The sequence below is a fragment of the Fundulus heteroclitus genome, chromosome 3 (genome assembly GCF_011125445.2).
Source record: "Fundulus heteroclitus isolate FHET01 chromosome 3, MU-UCD_Fhet_4.1, whole genome shotgun sequence".
Lineage (NCBI taxonomy): Eukaryota > Metazoa > Chordata > Actinopteri > Cyprinodontiformes > Fundulidae > Fundulus > Fundulus heteroclitus.
In genome coordinates this window covers 30303038-30322315 of record NC_046363.1, presented here as the reverse complement: position 1 = coordinate 30322315, position 19278 = coordinate 30303038, and the positions used below count along the sequence as shown (strand labels likewise).

General features: G+C 39.6%; 1 protein-coding gene across 1 annotated transcript in view; it reads right to left on the bottom strand.

Moving 5' to 3' along the window:
- Positions 1-19278, bottom strand: part of znf574 (zinc finger protein 574) — a 36819-nt gene that overhangs the window by 5201 nt on the left and 12340 nt on the right. The window contains 7 exon segments of the mRNA XM_036127787.1: positions 1150-1298; positions 4473-4567; positions 9779-9873; positions 11047-11226; positions 11782-11990; positions 14080-15036; positions 15038-15272. Of these exon segments, the coding sequence (XP_035983680.1) occupies positions 1150-1298; positions 4473-4567; positions 9779-9873; positions 11047-11226; positions 11782-11990; positions 14080-15036; positions 15038-15272 (1920 nt within the window).

The following is a 19278-nucleotide window of genomic DNA, read 5'->3' as shown; positions in this document are numbered from 1 at the left end:
ATGATTGATTTTGACTTTGTAAAATGCCTCAAGATGACATGTTTCATGAATTGGCGCTATATAAATAAAATAAAATTGAATTGAATTCTATTAAATGAGCTTTGGAGATTTTTTTTCTCTTCCCAGTGTTCAAAAAAAGCAACAAAAAGTGGCATCAGAGGGTCACCAAGTCTCCATGGCAGACGTCTCATGCAGACAATTGATTGTTTGGGGAGAAATGGCAGGAAAAAAAAGCCTTCCTGTCCCACCATCACAAATATATTATGCTTTTACCAGCTTTTCAGGTGAGTGGGGCAGGGAAAGTAACTCTTGGCCACTGCAGGGCACGGTGGAGGACCGATCATGCTGTGGGCTTGTTTCTCTTCTAAAGAAATGTCAGTGAACATTCATGCAGTGGAAACATCCAGAAAAACAATAAAAGAAACAAAAACAAAAAAACTGGAAGGTTTTGATCGATGTAACACCAATTAAGGTACATTTGATTGTTAATTGAGAAGTTAATAATTTCAACATGCTGTTTTTATTAAAATGTAAGGAGGAAAAAAATCATCATCTCAGATGTCTATGAGAAACAACCCTGTAGGTCAAATTAAAAGGACTTCTAGCTTAAATTAGTGTGGGGTATGAATAATTCTGGGCTGAACTGAACCTTAGAGGATGTTAAACCTTCACTAAACATCACATTTTCTTTCCAGTCAGCAGTGGCGGCTGGTGAAAAAAAAATCTTGGTGGGGCTGGCCAATAGATTTCCCTGCCTAACCCAGTACATGAATTTAAATTAAAAGTCAGAAAATTACTATGATTCCACAATAAGCATTTCAACAATAAAAAAAAAAAACATTGTTCACAAATGATTATTTTGGTGGTTTTGTCTTATTAATCCTTTTCACAGACTCATGCCAGAGGGTTTGCATACATTGTACATGTACGTATATTATTACGAAACGAACGTTTGCGTCTTGACTTAAATATATATCCTATTTTTTTATTTATATAATAATTTAAGTAGAACAATGACTAGTGCAAAATTAAGTTGTATTTACCGGAGATGAAGTGTAGACTGCAAATTCTGTCATGGTATGAGACAGTAAGTATGATTGTTTGGACGGGAAGAAACATAGAAGTGATTTGAAAGGAAAATGTTCCAACCTGTCCGGTGGACCGTCCGCGGCCTTGTCCGCGTCCACGGCCGGTGTTCCTCTCCTCCTCCGTGACGGGGCAGCGCTGCAGGTGGATGTCCAGCACCGACTGGTTGATGAACTGCGACGAGCAGTGAGGGCAGCTCACCGGCTGCTTGTCTGTAATACAGCAGGTTTAAGACTGGGGACCCTCGCTCTCTCTCTCTGCCTCCAGTGTGCAGACTGCAAAACGCTCCATAAACAAGAACCTTCATTCTCGACAGATAATGTACCGCCGATTACTTTAAATTAAACTCATATGCTCCGAAAGACGTACAACACAACAGTATGTTGTAACATCTGGTCAGCGGATCCTCCTCTAAATGCGTGGCTGTTTGTTCGCTCTTATAATGGATTCATAATGAAAGAAACAACAAAACATGTGTTGAATCCAGATGTTGTGACTCTCTGTTCTGTCTCTGTGGACGCCGTGGTGACTGATCCACGCTAAATATTAATTAAACGCGTTACATTATATTACATTAACACTCTCAGGTATAATTAGAGATCCTTTCACATGTCTATTATGCTTTTTTTAATCCTAAAAAGCTAAATATTACCTGTATGGTAGAGCTACAAACAACCTGCCGTCACATTCGTGGCTTTAACGCCCTCATCAAGCTAAACATGACATGTGTTGTGAATCGGCGCTATATAAATAAAACTTAATTGAATTAAAAGCTCGCCCTCGTCGACTCAACCTGAATCCAACCACCGTCGCGCAACATGAAGAGAAAAGGTTGGCTTATTTTGCTTTGATCAAAAGATGTTGATTTGGTAACCTTTAAAGACAATTTTGCCGGCTTGTGTTTTCTTTAAAATAAAATGACCCTGACAAAAATACAATCACCTCTTAAACAGATCTGTGCAGGATTTGATGTCAAGAATGCTATAAAAAGTAAACACAGAGGGACATTTTGGGCCTCCTTTGAAAACTGATGATTTAACTTTTGTTCTTTCTTTTTTTTTTTTACGCCATTAAATAATATCTGCCTGCAGGAAGTGACTTTGAGTTATATTTGGGTTTGTCAGACTCCCCGAAGGTTAAGTGCTAAGGTTTTCAAAACACTTCTAGCATCTGTATAAGATTCCTGAAAGTTTTGCTTGCATAAATATGATACAGTTTAGGACCGTCATTAGTTACAATAAATAAACAAGTTAATTTAAACTTATTGATACTAACGACTCACAGCATACTAAGTTCATACAACTGCCTCAGGGATCAAGAATCAACAAACTTTCTCGTCATTGTGCAGCAATAATGAAATTCTGTTGAGACGTCGGCTTAAATGCCCAAACACAGAGACAGAAATCAAAAACAGCCAAATTTTAAGCCAACTTTAACCCCATCAGTCATAAGAGTTTGTGAAGACAGGTTTTACTCAACTACTGAAATCTCTGTTTCAAGCCAAATTTCCTTAAACCCCCCCCCCCCCCATTTAAAAGGAACTGGTAGAGGACAACTTAAAACAACAAAAACACGCTACTAAGACCTAGAATAGAAAAATCCAGACATATTTGTGACTTTTTCAATTTGAAATTGACCTTATAGAAACCTTGATTTAGATGATTTAAAGAAACATTTTCAGAGGACAGTTTTAGGTTTACCAGACGTGGTTAGGGTTTCGGAGCAGAATGTTAATGTTATCATGGAAAAAGTTGCTTTTATTACCTGATTTCATACACGATACCAAAGGAGCTAAAAAAAATACACTAGTATTAACTGAAGAGGAGCAGGCTTACAACTGGCTAAATACGACAAGATAATGTTTTTAAATCCGCTTTCTACTCCATTAATCAAGTTTAAGATTTTCTGTCATCACAAAATTGCTGCAAATAATTGAAATAAAAAACAATAGGAAAGTAATCAGAGCACAATACATAAAATGTATCTTTTCCTACTTATGTTTCTTTTTTTTTTTTACTTTTCAACACATATGACTTGCATTGTTCTGCATTTAAATCTTTTTAACATGCTATAATAAACTAATAATTTCAAAGCACAAGAGAGATTTTCAGCTGCACACAAAGTTAAGATGAAAGGAGGAAAAAAATACTTTGGAAAAGGAAAGTTTCAGACCCCTGCTGTAGTAGGATTTTTTTTTTACCATTTAAGAAATTCCCAAACTCAAAGCTTTTCCTCTGACCAACAAAAACAACCTAGAAGGCAAACCTCCCAAAGGGGAGATCCTGGGAAAGACCCAAAGGAAGGGCAGCAAACACACATAAAAAGACGCTTTAAACAAACAGGTATATTTGTAGAAGATGTTTCATGTTATAGCTTCACATCCACACATAGGAAGGTTAGGGCTGGTTTAAACAAAGGTTTAAACTCCAAATAGGTTAAAAAAACATTTAATTATTGCAGGTTTTTGATATGCTAATAATCAAGTAAACTCTCTGAACGCAGTAAAGCGGCAAACGAAGCAGCACTTTGTGAAAGTTTAAACCCAATCGATTGGTTTTCATACAGCTGGTGTCCCAGATCCGTTTTGGCAAACTAAACCAAACTCTCAGTGGGTCGCTCCAGAAAACCTGGCAGGGAACTGCTGGCATTGACGGTTCATCGTTATGTCCAAAGGCCATCGAGCCAATATCTTGCAATCTGCTAACCATCTGCGGTGTGTATCCCATTAGCGAGATGCACCCTGCTCCCTGCTGGGACCCGCTAATTAAACCTTTAATAAGGACAATCTGAGCTTACAGCCTTGGACTGATCAATAGATCAATCTCTCCCATCATCTTTCTCAGAGGAGATGCATCCCTCTGACCTCTGCTGGACGCTGACTCCTCGAGCTTAACTAATGAGGTTGCAGTGCCAACACCCCCCCTGATTAAGATGAAGTGTCAACATGTTGACCCAGTTCATTTACCTCCGCCCAGCTTCTCCGTTCCTTGTGGCACACGAATCAATTCAAAGTCAGTGACCTAACGCGTCGGAGGAACAATGCACATAAAACACGGCCGCACGTGTATAAATAAAAAAAAAGATAGACCACCTACACCAGCCGACATGTTCATTTATCAAGCGCTTTGAAATAATCAATAGTAATTCAGTGTTTGCTGTACTGATAAGAACATCATCTCTGATTGATTTCCACTGCGGTGAGCCATTGGGCTTTCATTTGGTTCCTTGTTATGCTCGTCACATTCCGTCAATTTCTTACCCCGGCGCGGAGCCGCTAATCAAAGGCGAAGATGAGCAAGGTTACGCAGAGGTAGACATAAGCAGAGATTGGATTTAAAACAAAACATTCAAACTCAGACTGCCTCGCCGCGTCCCGTTGGGCTCACCTTGATGTATGAGGGAGTGAAGGTCCAGGTCTTTCCTGCGTTTGAAGGGCTCCCCGCACTCAGGGCAAGGGAACGGGTGGCTGGTGTGGAGCAACCTGTCCAGACAGACAGTTTAATAATTAAAGCGAGACATTCTCCACGGGGCAGAGAAACTGAAGTTAAATTTCAAAGGAAACAAAAAGCGTCGTTGATATAAGGGATGATGATGATATGTCGGCATTAACGTCGGTATCTGCCTCATAAGTCAAACTGGGTTGATACACCAACCGATGTTTATTTACATCGTGTTGAGGTTTGTGTGTTTCAGGAAGGGATTTTGGCTACGTGGTATTTGTTTAGCCATTTGACAGGATTGTGGGGTGTTAAACTGCAGCAGAGAAGTAATTTGAGCAGAACGGCTGCTTTTTTTTACGTTGCTAAAAAGGGTAGTGGAGTATATATAATAAGGGTGAATAAAAATAAATATTATCATCAGTGACGGCCAAATATTCATACCGGTGCAACTCTTGGTAAAACACATTTCATGCCAGAAAATGTAGACTTTTCAACAAATTTTTGAAAACGCAAAAACAAAAGATTGCATTTAATTCATGGCATATTCAGACTTTAAATATCGAACCTTGAGAAAAATAAAACACCCGGGGAAAACAGACTAGGAACCATGTAGTTATAACCAATCTGTTACCAAATACAAGACTGCACTGGACCTTTGAGTGTTTATTTCATCACCTTTATCATTAGCTATGTTTACAAAATATAATGATCAAATTGAAATGTATTCAGATTAAAAAAATAAATAAATAAATAAAAAATTCTATGTTGCTAAAAGGGTAGCGAAGTATATATAATAAAGGTGAATAAAAATAAATATTATCATCAGTGATGGCCAAATATTCATATCGGTGCAACTCTTGGTAAAACACATTTCATGCCAGAAAATGTAGACTTTTCTGAACTTTTCAACAAATTTTTAAAAACGCAAAAAACAAAAGATTGCATTTAATTCATGGCATATTCAGACTTTAAATATCGAACCTTGAGAAAAATAAAACACCCGGGGAAAACAGACTAGGAACCATGTAGTTATAACCAATCTGTTACCAAATACAAGACTGCACTGGACCTTTGAGTGTTTATTTCATCACCTTTATCATTAGCTATGTTTACAAAATTTACTGATCAAATGGAAATGTATTCAGATACAAAAAACAATAAAAAATAATAATAATAATAATAATAATAATAATAATAATAATAATAATAGGATTGTACTGTATATATGAGCACACCATCAGTTAATCCGATCATGATGTGCGTTTATATGCACCTGGCTTTATTTAGAATAGAACCAGTCTGATATGTGCAGTTATCAAATTCCCCCAAAAAAAACATTAATAGAAGTACTTCCACCTTTGCTGAGCAACAAAACAAAAAAAGGTAAATTAAGCAGTGTTATACAAGTTAATTTGTCTTCCGAGCGAAATTGCACGAGGTTGTAATTACGGTTGAAATGTTACCGAATAAATAAAAATTTTGAGCTCTTTTAATGTTTCTAATAGAAAGGTGTTATCTGGAGAACTGACAGTTTTGCTCCCCAACAAATTTCCACCACTCAAAGCAGAAATAGAAATACGGCCCGTTTAGATGGAGAATTGTTTGCACATGCACACTCAGGTCAGTTTGCCACATTCAGAATAACTTGATCCTGACAAGCGTTTATATCAGCATAAACCACCCTTCTCATTCGGATTACAATTTCATTCAGATTGAGTTTAATCTGATTGGAATATTCTGATTAACGAGTTCACATGACACGTTTTTATTCCAATCGGCCTTTTATTACGATTACTTTTGTCCATGTAAACGTAACTACTGTCGTAAAAAATAAAACACAACAAAATATCGAGATAAGCTTTAAAGTCAGTATCGCCCATACCCAACAAGCCGATGGATGGATGGATGGATGGATGGATGGATGGATGGATGGATGGATGGATGGATGGATGGATGGATGGATGGATGGATGGATGGATGGATGGAATTTAGATAATGGGATGCAGAATAAAGTCTGAAAATACTAAATATTTTTCCAGTTTTTTGTCTTTATCCCAACCTGGAAAATACTCGAGTGAAATACAAGATTGTTCCTGACTGAGTTTGAAACCTGAGGCATTCATTAAACCTCTGAGGTAATTAAAAGATGAGATTATCACACCTCTGAATATAAAGACTGAAAAGAGTGAATTTCCAAATTACAGACCTGTATAAATCCATGATAGAAATCACGGTTTGCTTCTCACTGCCACGCTACACTCGTGGGAGGATTACTAGGATGTGTGTACTTAGCTGTACTCCAGTTCAAATAAAGGCATTAGCTGAGTGTAGAGCAGCTAAAGATAAAAGAACAGCAGTAAACTGGGAGGAGTTGCAGTTAGCACATGAAAGACTATATTTATCCATTGCATAACGTTACGGTGGGTATAGCCTTAGGGGAGGAGAAAAGTGTTAGGATGTGTTCACCTAATGCCGCATTAAGCCTACTTTCGTAGCATGAAGAAACAAAAAAAACACCAGTTTCTCCTAATAGAAACAAACGCAGGTGGGATGTTTTAAGTTTTAGAAAACGTATCCTGACAGAAATAATAGACAGTGGCCAGTATTCACATAAATGACTCCTCATTAACTCTTACCGCATTAAGGAGGTTTATTATAAATGCGCTGAAGCACAGTGTAAGAATAAAGCGTTAAAGGTTAAAAAGCAAGGTCAGTGTTGGAAACCAGGCCGTTAAAAAGACAATAAAATCAATAATATCAGGGAGAGCTGACCCCTAAGGCACCGGAGGGAGTAGCAATTTCAGACGAGGCCTCGTTTCACCTCTCCAGATATTTTATAAGAAGTGAAGACGAAAACCATCAGAGAACCGAGGAAAGTTTTTCACTGTGTGACTTTTGTCCTTTAATCGATCATTCCAGTTATTTGAAACACAAATGAAACTCCCACAAGCACTGAAAACGTAAAACTACTCCTCTGCCTTTCACTACCAGAAAAAGCGTATTAGTGGATAGCTGCCTGGTTCAGCCACAGCGTCAGAGGGGCATAGTCAAACTGTAAACAATATTAAACAACCATTATATGAATTAAAGTGCTGTGAAAAGTATTCATACCCGCAAATCCAAAAAAAAGGTTAAAATATAAAACTGGACTTCTGTTCTGACGCTGAAGATGTTTTGCTTCCCATCCAGGAAGCTTTCTCAATTCAAAAATTCAGGGGTGAAAGAAGTTGTTTTATTTTTTAGCCTTTTTTTGGATTGACCATGACCTGGATGACTGAGAATCTTCACCAACATAAAACCACACACTTTAATTTTCTTATAAATGTTTTATATTTAGGGTTGTTTTGTTGATGAAAGCCCTAGTCTCAACTCTTCTGCAGCCTCTAACAGGTTTTCCTCCAGGACTGCGCTGTATTTGGCATCCATCCTTCCATCGGCTCTGACCAGCTGCTTTTTCCAAGTCGATGAAGAGCCTAATGTTCGGATTATGTCCGATGTTTACTCACCACAGTTTTCTGCATTTAGGGTCAAAAGTTTAAACATAAAACACCTTTGATTTAATTATGTTCGCCGTGTCTCCTATAAACTTTAAAAATTACTTCTTATGGTTTGTTTTCAACTCTATTGTAAGGCTTTTATAAGCAGGAGATTAAAAGAGGGCAGCACTAATTGTTCTGCTGTCAGGAGAATCTCCCACCTGAGCAGCACACCTCAGCTACTCCTCCAGAGTTGTTCTCCTTGTCTGGCATTTTTAGATGATGGATTGAGCCGAGCTTTGGGCAATGTTTACAGCGTGAAATATTGTTTTATAACCTGTTCTCCACGTTGCTCCTTGTCTGCTGTGCTCCTACGTCTTCATGATGCCCTTTGTCCACTAATGCTCTGTAACCTTGGATTTTATTTAGAGGTATCAGAGTAAAGGCATGTAGGGAAAAACGCACCCCACACTTTCTACTTTTCTACACCTTTTTAAAATCATCCATTGTTTTGGCCCCACTTCCAAATATGCATCACTTTTGTCCTGGTGCCTCATATGAAATTCAACCTAAATACATGGGTTCACAGGGTATGAATACTTTTTCAAGGCACTATATGTTTATAATGCTGTTTTTAAAAAAAAAATGCAATTATAAATTATTTCTGAATTAAATTTCCAGAGACTATCTCAAGTTAATGAGTCCCAGCTGGGTGTCGACCTCGGCTTCGGGAGCCGGTGCTAGTCATGTTTTAGCATCGAGTCGTCCTGGGAGAACATTTGCAAAGGGGCAACCATTAAAAAAAAAAAAAAACTTAAACAGGAAACCAAATGAACCATCTGTCCTTCGCTGTTGATTACTGACTTGTTTCAGCTAATCAGACGAATGTAGTACGGCCAGTTGGTAAAAATCACAGCCCTGCCAAACCCATTTTGGAGACGAATAAAAAAAAGAAAAAAAAGAAGAATTTCTTTCATCGAGATGAACAGCCTTTAATGTCTATCTAATACACTCTGCACTAACATCTTTGCTAAAAGTGTGCATGAATGAAGCTCTATTACGCATTTATTTGCCTATTTAAGAAGATGCTAACATCAGCCAAAATTAAGGCAACTTAGAGGACATTCAGCATTTGGTCATCAGATTCAAAGTCCTGATGATCCCGCAAAGATGATCAGAATCAAAAGTGAAATGTTCTCATGTCGTTTTTTATGTTTTTGCTTTTTCAGATAATTACCTTAACGATAAGGCAATTTAAAAGCCGTGGCAAACATGAAATTTCAATGCGCGTGTTTCAACAAGGGCACCGACTTGCAAAAAGGTGTGCATCTACAAGTCAGCGTTTCGTTTCTTCTATATTTGTATTGCCAACACACGGCGTAGTGTTGATATTCTCGCCGCTTTTCAGCAAGGCAGGATATGACCAAGCTTGTCCACCGTCCTACGCCGCTATCGTTACCATCTTAATTTACTGAGCCTCTGGCTGTCAATCACATGCAGGCTCAGGCTCAAAGGCACCCAGACATCTGCATGTCTGCTGCACAGCTTAAAGGTCTGCCGCGGTATTCGGACACAGCTCAGTTCTCACAGCGCCCGCTCAGAGGTGGAGGTTATCTAAATCCTGTCCTGGCTCTATAATTTTAAATGTAGACAGAGTTCAGAAAATGATTGAATACTGACAACCACATGACACGATGTAGTTATTTCTGCCGATTCCAGCAGATATACGGCTCCAAAAAAAAAAAATTAATACTAATGCAAGGAGACGGTTATTACCTGTGATCGTTGAGCTGTTCCTCGGTGCTGAAGTGTGAGGGACAGTTCGGACAAGCGAAGAGAGAGGCGGATGCGTCCATGTCCTCGTTACACGCCTGCAATGACAAACAATAGTCCAGATTCAAATAAATAAATAAAAACAATTTACAAACATGTTATTATTAAAAAAATAGATTCAATAACTTTTTATTACAAGGCTAATACATCTAAGGCAACCATACATATAGTGCCTTCTAAAAGTACAGCTACCTCTTCAACTTCTTCACATATTGTCATATTGCGACAATAACAAAAATTAAATGCATGTTATATGATGGACCAAAAGAAGTGTAACTGTGAGGTGGAAGGAAAAGAAAAGTCAGTGTTTGATATCTTTATACAAATAACACTCAAAAAGAAAGGCCTGCATTTATATTCAGCCTTATTTTTTTTTTCCTGATGCCCATAAGAAAAATCTTCAGAAGTCACATCACCAAATAAAAAATTAAATAAAATATCTAATCTCACAGCTATTCTGTGAAGTCCTTAAGGCTTTGCTGTAAACTGACCGGCCAGACACAGACTCAGGAGAGCGTTATTGAGCGGTAACTCTGGAGGAGCTGCAGTGACCTACTGACAGGACAATTACAACCAGGGCTACAATGAAATGGTTTAATTGTAAAATAAATTATTATATATATATATATATATATATATATATATATATATATATATATATATATATATATATATATATATATATATATATATATATATATATATATATATATATATATATATATATATATATATATATATATATCCTAGCCAAAGTTCAGACCAAAATTTAAACTATCTGTAAAAACACTTGAAAAGTGATGCTGCCAGACGCTCTCCATTCAATCTGGATAAATGAAGCTATTTTTGCATCAAAGAAATGAAAAAAGGGGGGCAACCATTTGAGTCTGTAAATGTGCAAAGCTGTTAAGAGACACCGCCGGTGTATTGAACCGGTGCGCTGAATACAAATTTGAGCCAGACTTTTTACAGTTTTAACTGTAAAAATAAAAAAATAAAAAAAACAACCTTGTTCAGATTGCCTTCACCTCCACAATTACCCGCTGCCATTTGTCGGCCTATCAGATAAAACGCATTGCTGTTTGCGGCTGTAACGCGACAAGATGCACAAAACGTTATGCGAGGGGTATAAATTACCGTAGCAGAGCACCGCAGTGTGAGCAAAGCATCTCAGAAGTAATTTAATGAGGAGAAAAAGGAAAAGGCTTTACTGGTTTGCGTCCTCTCTTGCGTGGAGGCTCCGTTGACGTGTGAATGAGTTGGTGTCTTTTCAGGGTGGTTGCCTGCGAGAAGCTTTTGCCACAAACGTCGCAGCAGAAGGGCTTGCTGCCGGTGTGGTTCATGCTGTGTCGCAGCAGGCTCTGGGAATTGGTGAACGACTTTGTGCACACCTTCACAACAACAACAACAACAACAACAACGAGGATTAGCGAGATGTACGTGATTACAGGAGTTTTAATTACTTGTTGGGAAACAAAGACATTTGTACAGCTGAATGCTATAATTGAAAGGCTCTCTTGACAAAAGAGTTTTTGACAATACAACAAATGAAAATGTGAGGCTTTCTTCTTTTTCCCTTTTCTTTTTGATGAAATCCTTTCATCCTTATCATAAAAGCCTCCACAACTGGGTAAGGGCCCCCTTTTCTTTTTTTTACCGTTATAAAATCTGTAATTTATCCACGGATGCCCACACCTGACAGGCTCCATATAGGTACGCTTAATCAGAATCTAATTTTTAAAACATTTCCTGTTGTTCAAAGACACTGGGGGAGCTGTCAGATTTAATGAGCCCGGAGGTTCAAACTGTGTCATCCTCCACACTTAGAAGTGTTACATCATCTCATCAAAGTCAGCCGCACGGCCTAAATGATCTTTGCATCAAAGCGCGTCATCCCCTCAGATTCAGGGGAAAGGGACACTTTGATTAGGCGTCCTGACTGGCACCTTGCACGTGAAGAGCTTCTCGCCCGTGTGGCTGTAGACGTGGCTGCGGAGGAAGACGCGCCGGGTGAAGGTTTTGCCGCAGTAAGGGCAAACGTGGGGCAGCGGCGTTCTGGACCAGTCTTGCAGCAGCTTGGCAGGCGGAGGTTGGTTCGTGTTGTTCGTGTCAGCTGCAGCGCTGCCCTCCGACTCATCTTTGGAGGCTTTGTTCCCTGATCACAAAAAAACAAAACAAAACAAAAAAAACATGAGTTATTGGGCAAAACTCCTGCAGAGTTTCTGTAAATACGGCTCAGACCCCCTCGCTGTGATAGCTCCACATACAGTCCATAAATAAAGTCATTATGGTGGCAGGAAGAAAAGCTTTAGCTGAAACAAAGCTTTAAAAGGGGCCCAGTCATGTACTATGATGATAAAAAACATATTTATCTTCAAATAAAACAATATTGCCAATCGTCCTGATAGTGTCTACTTGATCTTTTTTAAGCCTGAAAAGTAGGGCAGGGCGATATGGATTAAAAAAATAAATCTCCGATTTTATCATACCAAATGCGATTAATCGATTTTTTTCCTCCTTTTTGTTTCATAAAAAGAAATTAAAGAAATTATTTTAAAACCTTGCTTTTATGTCAAGCATTTCGTCAGGGAGTTGACCTGAATTCAAAGTGCAACTAAAAACAAGCTGTGAAACATGCCTGTTAAACAAGATGGCAGCCGTGCCATTATAAACAATGAAAATATAACAAAACATTTGCTGCTAGTGGTATTACACATTGAGCTAAGAACAGGCTTCACTGCACTTGTGAACTTCAAACTAAGTTAAAAAAAAAGTAAACAGGTAAATGAAGTACCTCGTATTATGGTAAAAAAAAAAGTCTCCACTTAACAATATTTTGACAATACATTTGCCTAAACATATATTCAGCATCACATGCTGTTCTCTTCATGGAAACCCAATGAGTGTATTGGCAAAATAAAATCCAGATTTTCCAAAAATGAAATCTTAAAGAATTATAAGTTCGAATTAATCAATTAAATCGATTTATCGCCCAGCCCTACTGAATAGAACTTTGCACCAGACGCGATCAGCAGATCTGACGCAGCTACTGTGTCCTGCAGTGCCTCAAAGTAAAGGGAAAGCTCATCTTGGTCAAAGACTGACCCAAAAAGTCCAAGATCACACCTGATTCTGGACTTTTCCCAATTTCTTTTCGCACCTCCACTTGCCAGCTGACTCGCTCAGCTCCATTGCTTCTCCTTTTTTTACTCATTGCATGCCTGCGCAATGTCTTACCTCCGGTCATGTGGTCTTGTTGTGGTAAACATACACAAAAGTGAGTTCTAAAACACAAAAATAAAGTAGAATAAGCGAACAGGACCCGATACTTTAGTAGGCAAACTTTTGTACGTAGCTAGACTGAGGTACTGGCTTAGAAATCAGTAAAGTCATGATATGTGACAAGGCCCTATTGTGAGTCAAATGTTTCGTGTGGCAGCATCACGCTGTGGGGGGATGCTACTCTACAGAAGAGACATGGAAGCTGGTCACAGCCGACTGGCAGATGGATGGAGCCAAAGACGAGGCAATACTGGAGGAAAAGCTGACGTCCAGCAGAAAAACAACAGAGTAGAGCTGGGCGATAAATCGATTTAATTAATTAATTCGATTTTTTTAAATTTTTTAACTTAGTTTGAAGTTCACAAGTGCAGTGAAGCCTGTTCTTAGCTCAATGTGTAAAACCACTAGCAGCAAATGTTATGTTATATTTTCATTGTTTATAATGGCACGGCTGCCATCTTGTTTTACAAGCATGTTTCACAGCTTGTTTTTAGTTGCACTTTGAATTCAGGTCAACTCCCTGATGAAATGCTTGACATAAAAAGCAAGGTTTTAAAATCAGTTCTTTAATTTCTTTTTATGAAACAAAAAGAACGAAAAAAATCGATTAATCGGATTTGGTATGATAAAACCGGAGATTTATTTTTTAATCCATATCGCCCAGCCCTACAACAGAGTAGATAGAAAAACTTTTTCTTGATGTTTAAACATTCCCTCCATTCAATCTGACTGAGCCTGAGCCATTTTTCCAAAGAACAGACGAAAGGCTTTGGTCAGCTGGCAGAGACATTCCCTAAAACACCTGTAGCTATAATTGCAGAAAAAAAACATGCAGAAAATCTATCAACTTAAAAAGTTCTTTTAAAAATGCACTGATACTGTGGTTGAAACATGAGAAACTGTAAAAAGGTTAAAAGAGGGGACTAATATATGTTTGCAAAACCAGAATGATTCCCACTCACCATGGAGTGCATTAGCACTCAGGATCCTGAACGAAGGGCGGCCCCTCTTAGGAGGGGGAGAACCCGAGTCGCCCGCCGAGGGGGAGAGCAGCCTCTTTGAGCTCTGTGCGCCCTCCTCACCGCTGACGTCGGCCGATCTCTGGCTCGTCTCGGCCCTGGGAGCCATCTGGTTCGCTGAAGTGAGGCGATGCTGCTGCCGGTGGTACAGGAACTGCGTCGTGTTCATGAAGTCCTCCCCGCAGTGGGGGCAGGTGTGCAGCGGCTCGCTGATGCCGTGGCTCTCCTTACGATGCGTCGCGAGGCCTTTGCCGTCTCCGAAGCTCTGCCCACACAGGGCGCAGAAGAAGAACTCGGGCTGCGTGAAGGCGGGCGCCGCGGCGGCGTCGTCGGAGGAGGAAAGTGCCTCCTGCATCTGGCTCCCGTTGTTCAGGGCGTAAACCTTCGGTGTCTCTTCAGGGACCACCGCCACCGTTTCCTCCCCCTTCTGCCGGTGCTGTTTGCGGTGGTAGAGGAACAGCGTGGTGTTCAGGAAGCTTTCCCCACAAACGGAGCAGCGGTGCAGGGCTTCCTCAAAGCCGTGCTGGGTCTTGCGGTGGGACACCAGCTCGGACACCAGGCCAAAGCATGAGCCACAGTCGACACACAGCAGGACCGGTTCAGGCTTCGGCTTCTTGGCGATGCCTCTCCTCCTCGGAGACGAATCGTCTGAAGCGGGCGCCTCAGCCGCGAGACCGTCGGAGGTCTGAGACGCGGAGGCCTCTGCAGCCGGCACCTCGGCCGTCTCCTCCTCGGGGATCTCCTCCTCTCCGGGCGTAAGGGTGTTGCTGCTTTTGCCGAGTGGCGGAGAAGAATCATCCGGATTAACCGAGGCGGCCTGGTTTTCATCCAGGGGAGATCTCCGTCTCAGCGTTGGGGTCTGCCGCCGACTTGGAGGCGGCGTTCTCGCAGGTCCCTTCTTTGCGATGCTGCTGCCACTCTGGGAGGCTCTTGAAAAGTTTATCACAATCCCCGCACTGGTAAAGGATTCTGGGCTGGTCTGATGACTGCTTTTCAGTTTCTGCGCCTTCCTCGAGCTCTTTCTTAATATTCTGCACAGAGGGGTAAAGCGAGTGGGCTTCCAGCTGAGGGACGGCGCTCTCTGAGGCTTCTCCCTGTTGGACCTCAACTGCCTTGGTGATGTTTATTACATGCGGCTGGAAAACAAAAAAAAAAAAAAAAAAAAAGAGAAAAGATTTCATTAATTTCAATGTTTCACAAGACCTTTTCTTCTTTAATGAAATACATATTATTGTACATAGACTCCATATGTCTCTAAGGTTAAACTGTCAAAGATTTTTCGTGATGTTAATTCTCACTTATTGTTTTCCTGTTTTTCTTTATTATTAATATTACGTCTGCGTCTAACTACTCCCGCATACTTCAACCGATTTCAACAATTTTGGTATCAAAATGTTCGGCTCGCTCCCAGCATGCCTGCTATATCTCATGGTTATGCTAACTTTTACACTTTTTAAAATATTTCACTTTTTGTGTGATTTTTTTTTTTGGCTGTTCCCATCGAAATCAATGCAAATTGATACAAATTCCTTCAAATTCTTCACATTCTTCCAATTTTTCACATTTTTCAATTATTTGAATTTTTTTTGAAATTCTTCTAATTTTTCAATTTTTTAATTTATTTTCAAATTCTTCACATTTTTTCACATTCTTCATTTTTTTTTCAAATTCTTTAAATATGATTTCAATGTTTTTCAGCTATTTCTTCTCTTCTGCTCAAATCATTCTGCAGATTAGCATTCTCACTCACTGTTACGCAGGAACAGCTTTTTCTAGTACTATTTGTGATAGGCGTAAACAAGCACCTGCTATTCTTTAACACACGTTTTGGTCCTGGCCTAACGGCACTCTGGTCTTCAGTTTTTAAAGTTTATTCAGCAGTTTCTGGAGCTACCATTCACCTTTTCCCTTTCATTGGACTCTTTGGTTTATCAGTAAACAATATTTCCCTTCAGTGAGCCGCAATTGAACTGTATGGGCCTACTCCTCCCTTCTAGCATGTCGGCTTATTCTTTGAAATGGGAATAACGGCCGCCCCCTTCATTTGGAAGATGGATAAGGGATGTTATGTTTTTGTTTTTTGTTTTTTTTTATTAAAAAAAAATTAGATATACACTGTATGGATCAGTGACAAAGTTTGATTTGACATGGCGTCCATTTATCTCCCATATAGAACAACCAACTATGCATTTTGACTCTGAGTAAGATGTTTTTTTCCTTCTTGAATGTCTTTTGGATAACCACTGTGGACTTTTTTTGGTTTTGTTTGTGTTTTATTTTGCTTTGTGTGACTATAAGTATGTTTTTGCCTTGTCACCAGAATAACAATTAGTTTTTCTTTTTGTTTGTTGTTTTTCCTCCTTGAGTTACTTCCTGTTTTTGAGGGTTTGCTGTCTTGTTTCTGTAAAAAAAAAAAAAAAACTCAATAATACTTTGCTGAAAAGAAAATACATATTAACAATCAATATGCATGTTTTAAATTAAATTCAACCTGTAATCTTCATTTTTAACTTTCTTTCTTCAAGTGGAGGAAAAACGGGCGTTGATTATTGGGAAACTGAGCTCAATTGGAGCGGCTTGTACCCAGAACCGAGGTCCGTCTGAGAGGTTCAGGTAGGCCAGACGAGGCCTCACCTTTAACAACAACAGTCAGAACCGCCGAGGGGGACCAGGTCACTCCTCCGGGTTTTTATATCTGTTCTCCCTTTCCACTTGGATGACGGTGGAAAGAAAAAAAAAAAAAAAAAAAAAGAACCTCGAGGTCGAGGTTGAATAAATCTGGAGCCGCTTCAATCAGTCCAGTTCAACATGACTCAGAGACTAATGACGTGTGGGCTGTAGTGATATTCTGATGTGTGAGTAATAAAGACAACCTTCAGACGTGGTTGGGGCTGTTTTAAAAAGCCTCCCTATTGGAATTACATCTTAAAATTAACATGCTCTGAAAAGATTATTGACATTGCGTAAAAAAGAAGTGAGTCACAAGCCGAACGCTGATTTATTCTCAACGCTCCCGCTATATACCCGCGACATACAACAATAATTCTAGTATTTCTTTGTTACATGGCGGGCTACAGCTTTACGAACTGAAAACGTTTAACGCTTAGAAACCTAACTGGGCATCAATTCAGCTGAGATGTGGTGCTGTTGTTGCCTGGGAAACTCTTCAAGTAAAGTGAATACAACTGCCGTTAGAGTCTCTAATTACTGCAAAGCAAGTAATTAAACAGGAAGCCAAGCGGGGGGAGAAAAAAAATGCAAAAGCAAATGTAAATTGCAAACCGCCTACTGCGCCATTAGACTGAAATGATATCCTGAAACCCTGGGCCTCGCTATTGTTACGTGCATATCACCTGGCCTGGAAATGAAAATGCGAAGAAAAGAGAAAAAACCTCAACCAGTCATTACTACCTAGACAAGTCGAGAAAGGAGCGAGCCTGGAGGAGAGTGAATGAGGAGACTGGAGTGGCAGGTAAATGAAAGCGTCGCCATTGTGCGGCTGTATTTATGGCTTGTCGCCCGCTGTGCGAACCGCCGGCTCCATGTCAGCCGAGCGACGGCACACAAAAGTGCCGACCCTGTGGCGCCATTCGTTCGGCACAGTGGGTAGAGGTTATAGTCTCCCTCTGCCACACATTGATGTGCCCCTGGGCAAGGCACTTAACCGCAAGTTGCCTACCAATTGGTGTATGAATGTGTTTGTGTTGGCGATCTCCAATGGATGAATGTGTCTACAGATTAAAAAGCTTTGAGAAAATCACGGAGCTAAAAACAGTGACAGCTTGCAGTGACATTGGCATTAATAAATCAAACGTTGAAAAAAATTAAACATATAAAAATCACTTGCAATGAGAACAAAAAAGAGATTTGGCATTGATAAATTAGATATTGAAAAGTCAAACATTGTTAGGAAAGTAACAATTTAGGATGATATTCTCATTTTATGTGGTGGTTTTTTTTCAATGAGAGACGTTTTCGCGTCACTGCAGAGCTCCTTTAGTTGGGGGCGGGGCTAAATTAAACCCCTTCATGGGCCATCCGTTTTTCAGGTACTCATCATCTACCTGCTGTCACTGGTTTAGCTCCATGTCACTACAATCATTAGCTGTACAAGCTAATTAGGATAATATTAATGAAAATAATAGCCTTCTTGTGGTCGAGCAGCAGTACTTAACCAGAGCTTTCCATAACGTCACTAATAGAAAAACGGAGGGCCCATGAAGGGGCCTTCAATTTAGCCCCGCCCCTAACAGCAAAACAGTGTCATCTTATAGTGACATCTGCAGTGACGTGAAAATGTCTCTCATCGAAAAAAAACTGCAGCATAAAATGAAAATATCATCATAAGTTTTTACTTTCTAACAATGTTTGACTTTTCAATGTCAAGTTTTTCAATGACAAATCTCTTTTTCATTGTCATTGCAAGTGATTTTTCACGGTTTCATTTTTGAATTTTGATTTTACAACGCCAAATCCCTTTAATGTCACTGCAAGCTGTCGCTGTTTTAGCTCCATAGAAAAGTGCTATATAAATTCAACCCGTTTTACTTTTAAGTGACCACAAGACGCGACGCATCAGTGCTGTTTATTTGCACAAAGTAAGTGTTAAAACCGGATTTATTAGTCCTCCTAAATGCTGACAATCCAGGGTCCAGACCAGGAAGCAGAGCCGTAGTTTAACACACCTCTCTGCAGCTTCTGTACTGTTACCCATCCATTATCCTATTGAGACGGTGTCTTTCCCACGGCCAAAACTTAACAGATCAAAAACTTATCTAAAAAGAACAAATCATAAAAACCTAATAAAAATCAATACGGTTCACCTTGAACCTAAAAATAAAACAATTAAATGTGGTCTATTAAATATAAGGTCTCTCCCTCCAAAGACTTTGTTAGTTAACGAATTGATTTCTGATAAACAGATTGATTTGTTTTGTCTCACAGAAACCTGGCTACAAGAGGACTACGTTAGTATAAATGAGTCAACTCCCTCCAATTATTCAAATTTCCACATTCCCAGATCTGTGGGAAGAGGAGGAGGAGTGGCAACCATCTTTCAGTCTGATTTATTAATTAGTCCCAGGCCAATTAATAACTACAGTTCTTTTGAACATTTAACCCTCAGTTTCCCTCATCCAAACT